The sequence below is a fragment of the Entelurus aequoreus genome, linkage group LG02 (genome assembly GCF_033978785.1).
Source record: "Entelurus aequoreus isolate RoL-2023_Sb linkage group LG02, RoL_Eaeq_v1.1, whole genome shotgun sequence".
Lineage (NCBI taxonomy): Eukaryota > Metazoa > Chordata > Actinopteri > Syngnathiformes > Syngnathidae > Entelurus > Entelurus aequoreus.
In genome coordinates this window covers 33,409,526-33,422,678 of record NC_084732.1, presented here as the reverse complement: position 1 = coordinate 33,422,678, position 13,153 = coordinate 33,409,526, and the positions used below count along the sequence as shown (strand labels likewise).

At 45.3% G+C, this 13,153-nt stretch overlaps 2 protein-coding genes across 4 annotated transcripts in view; one reads left to right on the top strand and one right to left on the bottom strand.

Moving 5' to 3' along the window:
• The window catches only part of LOC133632841 (frizzled-3-like), a 56,695-nt gene extending 53,704 nt beyond the window's left edge, over positions 1-2,991 (top strand). Inside the window, exons 10-11 of the mRNA XM_062025593.1 lie at positions 934-1,097; positions 1,173-2,991. Coding sequence (XP_061881577.1) covers positions 934-1,097; positions 1,173-1,380 — 372 coding nt within the window. The 3' untranslated portion in view covers positions 1,381-2,991. The remainder of the gene's footprint in view (positions 1-933; positions 1,098-1,172) is intronic.
• The window catches only part of kif28 (kinesin family member 28), a 35,121-nt gene continuing 24,892 nt past the window's right edge, over positions 2,925-13,153 (bottom strand). For 2 of the 3 annotated variants that reach the window (XM_062025581.1, XM_062025568.1), the window contains 14 exons: positions 8,564-8,624; positions 8,322-8,445; positions 8,042-8,177; positions 7,833-7,951; positions 6,059-6,166; positions 5,343-5,435; positions 5,102-5,242; positions 4,959-5,029; positions 4,745-4,879; positions 4,499-4,665; positions 4,264-4,358; positions 3,840-3,972; positions 3,570-3,703; positions 2,925-3,326 (listed from right to left, as the gene is read on the bottom strand). In XM_062025581.1, the coding sequence (XP_061881565.1) occupies positions 3,168-3,326; positions 3,570-3,703; positions 3,840-3,972; positions 4,264-4,358; positions 4,499-4,665; positions 4,745-4,879; positions 4,959-5,029; positions 5,102-5,242; positions 5,343-5,435; positions 6,059-6,166; positions 7,833-7,951; positions 8,042-8,177; positions 8,322-8,445; positions 8,564-8,624 (1,676 nt within the window). In that variant the 3' untranslated portion in view covers positions 2,925-3,167. The remainder of the gene's footprint in view (positions 3,327-3,569; positions 3,704-3,839; positions 3,973-4,263; positions 4,359-4,498; positions 4,666-4,744; positions 4,880-4,958; positions 5,030-5,101; positions 5,243-5,342; positions 5,436-6,058; positions 6,167-7,832; positions 7,952-8,041; positions 8,178-8,321; positions 8,446-8,563; positions 8,625-13,153) is intronic. The other variant, XR_009821715.1, reaches the window with a different exon arrangement.

The window sequence follows — 13,153 nt, the reverse complement described above, 5'->3', positions numbered from 1 at the left end:
TAGGATTTCAGCAGGATCTACCCCGGTCTGCTGACATGCAAGCAGAGTAGTAGATTTTTGTAAAAAGCTTTTATAAGGACAATGTCTTATCAACTGATTGCAATAATGTAAATTTGTTTTAACTATTAAATGAACCAAAAATATGACTTATTTTATCTTTGTGAAAATATTGGACACAGTGTGCTGTCAAGCTTATGAGATGCGATGCAAGTGTAAGCCACTGTGACACTATTGTTCCTTTTTTTTTTTACTTTATTTTTTTATAAATGTCTAATGATAATGTCAATTAGGGATTTTTCATCACTGCTATGTTGAAATTGTAACTAATATTGCTGGGTCGGGTTTGGTTTTGGAATTGAATTGCGTTGTTATGGTATTGCTGTGTATTGTTTTGTTGGATTGATTAATTAAAACAAATAAAAATAATCGATTTTTGAAAAATGAGAATCGATATTGAATCGTACAACGTGAGAATGGCGATTTGAATTCGAATCGATTTTTTCCCACACCCCTAGTATTTACTACATGTATGTAGTTACTTGAACCTATTTCACTCGCAATAAGGTTACTGTAGGTTTATGATGCAAGTTGTATTTACTGTAGAAAACTAAACTGAGGAACACCATGTATCCCACAGGGCATTCCTGCAGTTGCAGATGAGAATTTGTTTATGTAGTCAAAAGTATTTCAACAAAACTTAGACTTAGACTTCCTTTTATTGTCAATCAAATTGGAACTTTACAGTAAAGATAACAATGAAATTTTGTTGCATTAGCTCATTGTGTGCTGGATAAAAGAGCAGCAAAACAATGTCACTTCAAATTATTAGAAGAAACATCACAACCCCATCTAAACAAATCAAAACCCACCATTTGGTCCCTCCAGTATTTCTAGAATAACACAAAGTTTAAACTTGATATGTTCTCCCTGTAGGGTACCTCCACTCACGCCTCCTCCACTCACCTCGCTGTCCTTGACGACCTCGACGAGCCCCTCAGAGGTCTCCACTGCCAGCCCACCTCTACCAGGAGCAAAGCAAGCAGCAGTCACAGCAAAGCCAGCTACCATGGCAGCCTGCGCCGCCCTCGCGATGACAGGTAATCAAACAGCAAGTGGATCCCTATTGAGGCCATGTTTACTAGTCAGTCTCTTCTTTTCTCCCTGCGTCTCAGGAGCGACACTGTGGTCTACAGAGGCGCAGAGGAGCGCAGTTTCCACGGCAGCATGTCGCATCTCAACCACCAGCCCTCTATTCACGGCAGCCTCAAGCACCTTAACGGCAGCCAGAGCAACGTAAGCGAGGCCCCGCCTACGCTCATCACGCATGGATCCACGGCGAGTGACTGCCGGGTTGTGGAGAATGAAGGCACCAGCGCCTGAGAACTGCAAGTTAGTGTCAAGGAGATGTTTGGTGGACATTAGACTCCAGAAGCAGTCACACCATTAACATTCCTGCTGTCAACAATCTAAATGTCTTTCACTCACGTGTTAACAACTTCATTCATTTGACTGGAGGCTGATTATATCCCCGGATTTCCACTGGATGTGTAACCGCGATGGTGTGGATACATTTCCATTCCCGTCAATGTGTCCGTTTCCACCGCCCGTGGATGTGCGGTGTCATGGCAGTCCGCAGCCCTACGCACAAATACGCAGTTTCTTTTTTGCCAGACGCCGGACAAAAGCTGCACAATTTGGGGACAGGAAAACAAAATAAAGACGTTTGAATTTCATAATAATAATAATGAATTAGATCTATACAGCGCTTTTCTAGAAACTCAAAGTGCTTCACATAGAAGTGAAAAGTCATCATTCATTCACACCTGGTGGTGGTAAGCTACTTTCATAGCCACCGCTGCCCTGGGGGGGTAGACTGACGGAAGCGTGGCTGCCAGATTGCGCCTACGGTCCCTCCAACCACCACCTATCATTCATTCACCAGTGTGAGCGGCACTGGGGGCAAGGGTGAAGTGTCCTGCCCAAGGACACAACGGCAGCGATTTGGATGTCAAGAGGCGGGGAGCGAACCTGCAACCCTCAGGTTTCTGGCACGACTGCTCTACCCACTACGCCACGCCCCAATAAAAAGCTGTGTTTAATAATTTACATTGAAGCACAAAAAACATGAAAAAAAGGATACATCCAGGCAAGTTCACCCTCTTCTCCAGTTAGACCATCTGCCTGTTTGTTGGTGAATTTATCCCACATACACATTTTTTCACGTCATTTCACTGACATAACTTGTCAGCGACGTCACTCTTGCTGTCCGATGGAGCTGCACAGTCGCAGAGTTACACATCCAGTGGAAATCCGGTGTTATTTGTACATGGACCTAATGTGAAACAATGGACCTCTTTGTCTTTGAGTGGAAATATTTTTATACTGTGAGCTGTTTGTGTTTGTATGGCTGAGAGGATTTAAACACCTGTAAATAGCTAAACAATGATGGCCCAACACTATTTAGCACTGATTGTTTTTGCACTGATAAAGTCATATTCATTCCACAGTATTATGTTATAGTTTTGTCATCTCCATACTGCGTGTACAATTAAAAAAGGGCATACTACTTTATTACCTTTAACTTTTACAGGTATACTTATGTACTTGATCCTGTGGTTTAAACGTTACATTTTCTCTTGTAAATATGACAAGTTTTATGTGAACCTACCTCGCCTGTAAGATCAGCCGCCTCTGCTACTATCAAGCCTCTTTATCTTTTCTTAACTGCTGGCTCACATTTCAATTGTTTATCCTCTCTAAGAGCTAATCTTGCTTTCTGCCTCTCCTGCCTTTTGTGTTGGACGCTGCAAAAAGTTTGTAAGCACAACATGGACAGTCAACATTAATTCATTTCACATCACATTTACAGTATGTGAGGTAATGGGCCATCATAATTGTAAAAAAAACCCAGAAGTTTTTGTGTTTTAATTTATTTGCAGTTTGAAATTGCATTAACTTTTACATACAGTCTAATAAATTTTGTATGGACTTTAATAATGTTGTACTGTTTGTAGGTTTCATGTGGACATCACAATTTTTTTTATTTAAATCAACTAAGCAGGAACTTTGCTGACTTAAGTGGATAAAAATCAGCAAACATCAAAATTTACAAACAATCTAAGCTATACAAAATCAAACTATCGGCGCTTCAATGAATGTTAAAAGCCTCAAGACCAAGATCCCCATCGTTCTCTCTTGCGTCGGACGATGGCAGCAACGTCACGTTTGAGGGCTGACACAGTTGCCTCCAGGTGCTCTGAGAAGTCCTTCAGCAAACCACTCTGCTCATCCACAAAGAGTCGTAGACTCAACAGGTCACATGACTCCTGAGAATCAGGCAACATGTGTATTACTGTTGTTATAATGTACTGAATGTTTTCCTACAAAGTTTTCTAACAAAAACATACAACTAGATATCACTCAGCACAGACAGGATCGACTTGATACCAGCGCCAGGATGTTAATAGTAGTAAAGTCCATGTTTTGTAAAATGTCACATTCATATCATGGTGGCAAAGACAACAAATAGCAGCGATGCTGAGTGAGTGTGTACGGATGTGCATACGTACGCCTGGCCTCTGTCTGCGCAGACTCTGCAGCTGAGCCCGAACAGAAGTCATGCTGTGGTAGAAAAGCTTCAGTGAGCGAGCAAACTCTGCATCACAACTGGGCCGAACTGAGCGACTTCGTGCACTGGTGGTACCTACAGGAAGACCACAAGACATAGACATGTCAAGACAAGACATGTCATAAACTCTGTGTGTGTGTGTGTGTGTGTGTGTGTGTGTGTGTGTGAGAGAGACAAGACCTTAAGGCATAGTATTGAGTGTCAGCCATACCATTCTTGCCCATGTTCAGCTGTCCTCTTAAACTTTGATTTTCTTTCATCAGTAACTTGTTCACTCTTTTCAGTTCTTCCATTTCTTTCTGAAATTCTGCCATTGAACTGTTCAGTAATGCAGAAACGGTGGGCTGCAACACAATTTGCACACAAATATAAAACATTCTTTGGAAAAATAAGGCAGGAATTAATCCAAAGTATCAAGTCAATTATGATTTATAAAAATACATTGATTTAAAAATAAACATATATCATAGAATATATATACAGTATATATTTAGGGGTGCACAAATATTGAGCCAGTATGAGGAATTATGACATCACACCAATAATTCCAATAAAGATGAAAAAATAGCTCCAAATAACAAAAAATCAGCAAAAAGATTTATAAACATTGGAGACAAATGAAATCTGTAACTCACATTATTATTAGTTGTGCCATCACCTTCAATGAAGAAGACACCCTCTGTGGTCCCTTTAGACCCCTCAAGTGGCGATACCAAGATAGAGCAACCCTCTGAGTAAAAAAATGTCACATATAAAACGTTTAACTTGCAGTGAAAGTAACTATGAAGCACTCCTAAGAATGTGCTAGTTGAATCAACATGTTGCTTTTGTGGATACATTTTTAAATGTTGGATAATCCCTCATCCTCACCTTGAAGCCCCCAAAGCTCCAGAAGCAAAGCGCTGCTCTGCAGGTAATCAAGTAGACGCTGGGACACCTGGCGTGACGCAAAGTGGACTTTGTGATGCAGCGCAGGGATGACACTGTGCCAGACAGCAGGTGTGTAGAAAGGCACTGAGCTGTCAAACAGCCTGAAACTGAGAGAATAAAACAAAAAATAACATCATACTTCTCAAACTTTAAAAAAGTCAAACAAAATTCTAAACAAAACCTGACCCAATCTGGACGCCTCTACTGCGATCCTCTCTGATCCAGCAAAGTCCAAAACACTGTTCCAGAACTAGCTGCACGTCAAGTCGCCGACCCAGAAGCTCAGACGGGTCAATGAGGATGTCGTCTTCTCCCAGAGGCCTGCATAGTAGGACACACCTGATAGGCCAAGCCTGTCTCGTTGTGTGTAAGAGAAGTAACACCTTCTTGTGTGGCATACATGCCAGTCGAGCTGCAAGGAAGCAGCTTTGCTTGAATAATGGCCTCCTCGCTGCCCTCTGACCCCAGCACCTTACACATACAACTGTTAGTAGGAGCTCTTTCAAAATGGTCGTCCATGGTATATGCATGCATGTGTTGTACCTCCAGTTGCTCGTCCAGAGGAATGCGAAAGGCCAAAGACTGGAGCCAAAGGTGAGCGGTTCCCAGGAGCAACGGTTCTACCGGATCCCAAAAAGGATCCTTATCTCTGGGCAAGGCCGCTGTGGAAAGGCCCTCTTCTCTCTGACAACACCAACCACAAATATGAAAGATTAATTCAAAATTAATACTTGAAAATTGCTAGCTTTGTTCTCTAACTAGGGAGCATTTTCTCTAAAATTACATGTTCTCCCTTCAGCTCAGCCAGATGCTGCTGGTAGATTTCTTCCATCAGGAATTTGCGGTTCACAAACTTGGCCTTGGACCAAATCCACACCTGTGGAAAAGGAACTTTTAAACAAAACGGCACACATTCTAGCACAAAGTGAATATCTGTACAATGCTCAAATTAACGCCTCCATTAAATGGATTGCAGTCCACTATCGTTATTTACAAAATTAAATAACCACTATTTAGTGCCATGTCAAAATACATTAGTATCAACATCTGATGGACGCAGCTGCTTGAGTGGTCAGCATTATCTAGCTCTGCATGCGCTTTAAAATGTTGTTTACGATACTCTGCTGTTGGTGTGAAAGCCATGTGTGTGTTATGTTACACTTTCTGTACTGTTTACAATCAACTCATCTGTGTTATTAATGCTGACTAAACAGTTTTCTCCTTACAACATCGGTTCAGTTGCTGCTGTGTTGTCAATCAATGACCATGTGATCAAAGAAAGCTAGTTTTCCTTTCCAATTTCCCATATACTCCAAAAGTAAAACTAAATTAAGTTGTAATGTACAATTAGTTGTTTTTTTATTCTGGAATAACAAGAAATAATAATCATCTGTACAATTATGGCCTGCTTCCAATGAACGCCTGCGCCTCTTTGTGGTTTGGGTGAATAAAGTACACCTTGAGCATTTACAGTACACTGAAATATCAGAGATAAGAAACCTGTTTGCTGGGCTTGGAGATGACTCTGCAGACAATGTATTTTTCCAGGTCGTGGCCTTTTGAATCTGAGAGCACCAGATTCTTAATCTCCAATTTAAACTCCACTCCCTGTAGGGAAAAATACATAAACAAATGTTCAAAAGCAGAAATAGATGTAGTGTACAGTGGACCCTGCAAAACTGGGAATACAGTAATCCATTCCAGGACAGTTCAATATTTGATTTATGTATCGTTGTAATTAAAAAATAAAAACTTCTGAGCTCAAATTTTTGGCATCTTAACAATTCTAATTACTTAAGAGGTAACGTTTAAGTATAAAATATTATTTTTTGACAGTAACTTTTAAAAGTTCTGCCATATTTAATTAAAGTTTTCAGCTGATAGTTGGCCGCCTTGAAGGTGCTCGCTTCCGAACGAGCCGCAATCATTATTATTATTATTTATCCATCCATCCATTTTCTACGGCTTATTCCCTTCGGGGTCGTGGTGGGCGCTGGAGCCTATCTCAGCTACAATCGGGCAGAAGGCGGGGTACACCCTGGACAAGTCGCCACCTCATCACAGGGCCAACACAGATAGACAGACAACATTCACACACTAGGGCCAATTTAGTGTTGCCAATCAACCTATCCCCAGGTGCTTGTCTTTGGAGGTGGGAGGAAGCCGGAGTACCCGGAGGGAACCCACGCAGTCACGGGGAGAACATACAAACTCCACACAGAAAGATCCCGAGCACAGGATCGAACCCAGGACCTTCACATTATTATTTATTTCAACCTTTATTTACTCGGGAAAGTCCCATTGAGATTAAGAATCTCTTTTTCAAAGGAGTCCTGCACATTCATACACCAGTGTAGGTGCCACTGGGAACCTTGCACAAGACACAAAAGCTCTGACTAGGATGGCGAAAGCTGGAATCGAACCTGAAACCCTCAAGTTGCTGGCACAGTTGCTCTACCATCCGAGCCACGCTGTCGCCATTACAGCCCGCCCTTTACCTGGTTCCACCATGCAAGATACACCACAGAAACCGCACGCACAGAGCAGCAGGACAGTGCCACGTTACAACAGTAGTACTTGGAAAAGCGTACGATGTGACTCAATCATAGCATCCATTTTTAAATCTGTCTGTTCAAGATCTCCATTGAAGAGCGTGCACGTTCACATTTGTTCAGGTATGAATGCTGATCTTTCCATTCTGGCTGAATGACAATTTCCACAAAGTTTAGCTTGTAATTGTGACAAATAACATTTGTTAAATAGGTTTACTTAATCATATCATATGCTTGCTGTTGGTGGCATTTTTATTAGTGCGGTCAAACGATTACATTTTTAATCTGATGATTAATCACAGTAAATTACTTGTGTGCATGATTTAAAATAACTTTAAAAAGACCCCAATATTCTGACCCAAAGCACTGTCATGTATAGAATGTTATAAAGTAACATTTTAAAATGTTTACTTGAATGTAAATCAATTATTTACTGGTACCAGTTTTGTCTAAAGTCCTGTCAAGGTATATTCTGAAGGGAAATTTGCCGGAGTCTCCTCACTCATCTTTGCACTGATCGTATAACAAACCATGTTGTCTTTTAGGTAACCGTTAATCTGTGCTTAAACATGATTCAAGCAACATTTTTTGTGATTAATCGCATGAGTTAATGCATTCAATTTGACAGCCCTAGATGTTAGACTTCTTGGTTTAAAAAAAATGTAAATAGGAGCCTGCTGCGAACGGCACCTTTGACGGAATGCTTTTTTTTTTAACGTTACCTTGTTTAACTCTTGGCTCATCTGGTTGGCTTCAGCCACCAGAGGCATCAGTTTGATGTAGTCGTAAAAGACCGCCAGCAGACTCGGATCAGTCTTGCAACATCCTGCACTCGTTTGACCTGACAAAAACAAACACATTAGTTTTGATCACCGGTTTAGTGCAAAGTATTACAAATGTTTGACTGCCAGTTCCTAAGGTGTGGACTCACCAAGGTGGATGCCCTCAGCAGCAGCCAGTTCTGACAGGAAATAGTCGTAGTCGTAGTAAATCCAGTCATCAGCACCTCTCTCGGACGGGAATCCGATGTAAAGATATGTGCAGTTGGAACCGAGAATGAGTCTGTCCTGGACAACAGGGGAAAATACACGTCATGTACAATATTTTACAATAAGTTTGTGTGATGATGAGTAATTGAAGACAAGACAAGTTACACATATGATTAGAAAATCATGATCTATCCTTTGGCTACAGAGAGAGATGAAACCCACCAGGTGGTGCAGCTCAGTCATCTCACCAACAGCTCTGCCATTGACAGTCACCTTTGACCCCTTCAGCGGCGTTAGCATTACCCGGCGCTGTTCGTTCCTCATCACAGCGTGACGCTGCTGAATGCTGACACAAACACACACACACACACACACACACACACACACATACATACATACATACACTGCACATGTACTTACAGTATTTCCGGTCAGCTTGGAGTGTGTAGTGTGTGGTTATGTACCCTAAACCCTTGATGGTGATGGAGGTGGATGTGTTGTCACAGAGGCCAACATCCCATTCACCTGGAAGAACAGGAGACATGAACATAGCAGAATACTTACGTGTGTATACTAGAACTTACTTAGACCATGTCTACGCAAACACGGATAGTTTCAGGAACGCATATCCAGGATTAAAACAGTCTCCATCCACAAGAGTGTAGTTTTAAAACTGTCTCTGTCTACACACAAACACATACACCAGCTGTCATGCACATTTTGTCCAATCAGAGGCCTGGAAAAGCAGCCACATTACACCTGTGTTATTTTAATATTTATTTTGATATACTAGACATACAATGACATGCACATTATGTTGAATACCAGCCTGCACTTACAGAGCCATGGGAACATTACGAACCATTTTCTTAGTGTTTAAAGCGTGCATACGTGCCTGTGCAGCTGAAACCCAACACTTGCGGAATTATAACATGTTTAATCAGCAACATGGTGATATATTACATGTACAGTGAAGTGTACATTATTTCTAAAATCAGCACACACTAACAAGAAGCCAAGGAAAACTCTTGAATGCTTAAGTGCCTGCACGGATGTGCAAAACTCTTGTGGAATTATAACGCATTTAGTAATCAATATAGTGATACACATGCAATTAAGTGTATATTTTCTTTAACATCAGTACACACTAACGAGGAGGAAACTACAGCATTTTTTGTTGTCGCTCAAGCGCGTTACATGATCGCGCCCGCTCCCATCTAAACAAATGGAACACATGCAAGTTAACTTCATTATCTGTTGTTAAATAAGGACTAAAAACATGAGATAATGTTGCACCTTTCTTATGACAGAAAGCAAAAAGTCTTGCTTGTCAAAGTTGTCCCATCAGCTGGAGGTCCAACAGCAATCATATCCGTTATTGTCGCTGGCGGGAGTGTGGCAAAGCCCATTTTGATGAGTCTTTTTGTATTAATGTTGAGTGAAAAGAGCATCATGTTTACATTCAAACATACAGTAAGTCCTCTCATAGTGTGTTTAAAGGCAGCAAGGCAGTGTTGTTGAGCTTTGGAAATGACAACCACACTGCAAAAACTGAAATCTAAGTAAGATTAAATATCTCAAATAAGGGTGATATTTGCTTAGATTTTCTCCTCTCTGAGCTGCCACCTTACCGTGGTAGAGGAGTTTGCGTGTCCCAATGATCCTAGGAGCTATGTTGTCCGGGGGCTTTATGCCCCCTGGTAGGGTCTCCCAAGACAAACTGGTCCTAGTTGAGGGATCAGACAAAGAGCAGCTCGAAGACCTCAATGAAAAATAAAACCTATGGACCCAGATTTCCCTCGCCCGGACGCGGGTCACCGGGGCCCCCCTCTGGAGCCAGGCCCGGAGGTGGGGCACGATGGCGAGCGCCTGGTGGCCGGGCCTGTCCCCATGGGGCCCGGCCGGGCACAGCCCGAAGAGGCAACGTGGGTTCCCCCTCCAATGGGCTCACCACCCATAGCAGGGGTCATAGAGGTCGGGTGCGATGTGAGCTGGGCGGCAGCCGAAGGCAGGGCACTTGGCGGTCCGATCCTCGGCTACAGAAGCTAGCTCTTGGGACGTGGAACGTCACCTCGCTGGGGGGGAAGGAGCCTGAGCTAGTGCGCGAGGTGGAGAAGTTCCGACTAGACATAGTCGGACTCACTTCGACGCACAGAAAGGGCTCTGGAACCAGTTCTTTCGAGAGGGGCTGGACTCTCTTCTACTCTGGCGTTGCCGGCAGTGAGAGGCGACGGGCTGGGGTGGCAATTCTTGTTGCCCCCGGCTCAGAGCCTGCATGTTGGAGTTCCACCTGGTGGACGAGAGGGTAGCTTCCCTCCGCCTTCGGGTGGGGGAACGGGTCCTGACTGTGGTTTGCGCTTACGCGCCAAACCGTAGCTCAGAGTACCCACCCTTTTTGGATTCACTCGAGGGAGTACTTGAGAGTGCTCCCCCGGGTGATTCCCTCGTTCTACTGGGGGACTTCAACGCTCATGTGGGCAGCGACAGTGAAACCTGGAGAGGCGTGATTGGGAAGAATGGCTGCCCGGATCTGAACCCGAGCTGTGTTTTGTTATTGGACTTTTGTGCCCATCACAGATTGTCCATAACAAACACCATGTTCAAACATAATGGTGTCCATATGTGCACTTGGCACCAGGACACCCTAGGCCGCAGTTCCATGATCGACTTTGTAGTTGTGTCGTCGGATTTGCGGCCTCATGTTTTGGACACTCGGGTGAAGAGAGGGGCGGAGCTTTCTACCGATCACCACCTGGTGGTGAGTTGGCTGCGATGGTGGGGGAGGATGCCGGACAGACCTGGCAGGCCCAAACGCATTGTGAGGGTTTGCTGGGAACGTCTGGCAGAGTCTCCTGTCAGAGAGAGTTTCAATTCCCACCTCCGGAAGAACTTTGAACATGTCACGAGGGAGGTGCTGGACATTGAGTCCGAATGGACCATGTTCCGCACCTCTATTGTCGAGGCGGCTGATTGGAGCTGTGGCCGCAAGGTAGTTGGTGCCTGTCGTGGCGGTAATCCTAGAACCCGTTGGTGGACACCGGCGGTGAGGGATGCCGTCAAGCTGAAGAAGGAGTCCTATCGGGTTCTTTTGGCTCATAGGACTCCTGAGGCAGCGGACAGGTACCGGCAGGCCAAGCGGTGTGCGGCTTCGGCGGTCGCGGAGGCAAAAACTCGGACATGGGAGGAGTTCGGGGAAGCCATGGAAAACGACTTCCGGACGGCTTCAAAGCAATTCTGGACCACCATCCGCCGCCTCAGGAAGGGGAAGCAGTGCACTATCAACACCGTGTATGGTGAGGATGGTGTTCTGCTGACCTCGACTGCGGATGTTGTGGATCGGTGGAGGGAATACTTCGAAGACCTCCTCAATTTCACCAACACGTCTTCCTATGAGGAAGTAGTGCCTGGGGAATCTGTGGTGGGCTCTCCTATTTCTGGGGCTGAGGTTGCTGAGGTAGTTAAAAAGCTCCTCGGTGGCAAGGCCCCGGGGGTGGATGAGATCCGCCCAGAGTTCCTTAAGGCTCTGGATGCTGTGGGGCTGTCTTGGTTGACAAGACTCTGCAGCATCGCGTGGACATCGGGGGCGGTACCTCTGGATTGGCAGACCGGGGTGGTGGTTCCTCTCTTTAAGAAGGGGAACCGGAGGGTGTGTTCTAACTATCGTGGGATCACACTCCTCAGCCTTCCCGGTAAGGTCTATTCAGGTGTGCTGGAGAGGAGGCTACGCCGGATAGTCGAACCTCGGATTCAGGAGGAACAGTGTGGTTTTCGTCCTGGTCGTGGAACTGTGGACCAGCTCTATACTCTCGGCAGGGTCCTTGAGGGTGCATGGGAGTTTGCCCAACCAGTCTACATGTGTTTTGTGGACTTGGAGAAGGCATTCGACCGTGTCCCTCGGGAAGTCCTGTGGGGAGTGCTCAGAGAGTATGGGGTATCGGACTGTCTGATTGTGGCGGTCCGCTCCCTGTATGATCAGTGCCAGAGTTTGGTCCGCATTGCCGGCAGTAAGTCGGACACGTTTCCAGTGAGAGTTGGACTCCGCCAAGGCTGCCCTTTGTCACCGATTCTGTTCATAACTTTTATGGACAGAATTTCTAGGCGCAGTCAAGGCGTTGAGGGGATCTGGTTTGGTGGCTGCAGGATTAGGTCTCTGCTTTTTGCAGATGATGTGGTCCTGATGGCTTCATCTGGCCAGGATCTTCAGCTCTCGCTGGATCAGTTCGCAGCTGAGTGTGAAGCGACTGGGATGAGAATCAGCACCTCCAAGTCCGAATGCATGGTTCTCGCCCGGAAAAGGGTGGAGTGCCTTCTCCGGGTTGCGGAGGAGACCCTGCCCCAAGTGGAGGAGTTCAAGTACCTCGGAGTCTTGTTCACGAGTGAGGGAAGAGTGGATCGTGAGATCGACAGGCGGATCGGTGCGGCGTCTTCAGTAATGCGGACGCTGTATTGATCCGTTGTGGTGAAGAAGGAGCTGAGCCGGAAGGCAAAGCTCTCAATTTACCGGTCGATCTACGTTCCCATCCTCACCTATGGTCATGAGCGTTGGGTTATGACCAAAAGGACAACATCACGGGTACAAGCGGCCGAAATGAGTTTCCTCCGCCGGGTGGCGGGGCTCTCCCTTAGAGATAGGGTGAGAAGCTCTGCCATCCGGGGGGAGCTCAAAGTAAAGCCGCTGCTCCTCCACATCGAGAGGAGCCAGATGAGGTGGTTCGGGCATCTGGTCAGGATGCCACCCGAACGCCTCCCTAGGGAGGTGTTTAGGGCACGTCCGACCGGTAGGAGGCCACGGGGAAGACCCAGGACACGTTGGGAAGACTATGTCTCCCGGCTGGCCTGGGAACGCCTTGGGATCCCCTGGGAGGAGCTGGACGAAATGGCTGGGGAGAGGGAAGTCTGGGCTTCCCTGCTTAAGCTGCTGCCCCCGCGACCCGACCTCGGATAAGCGGAAGAAGATGGATGGATGGATGGATGGATTTGCTTATTTTCTGTCTGTTAAGATCATTCTTCTCACTAAGCAGATTTTATGTTAGAGTGTTTTACTTGTTTTACAG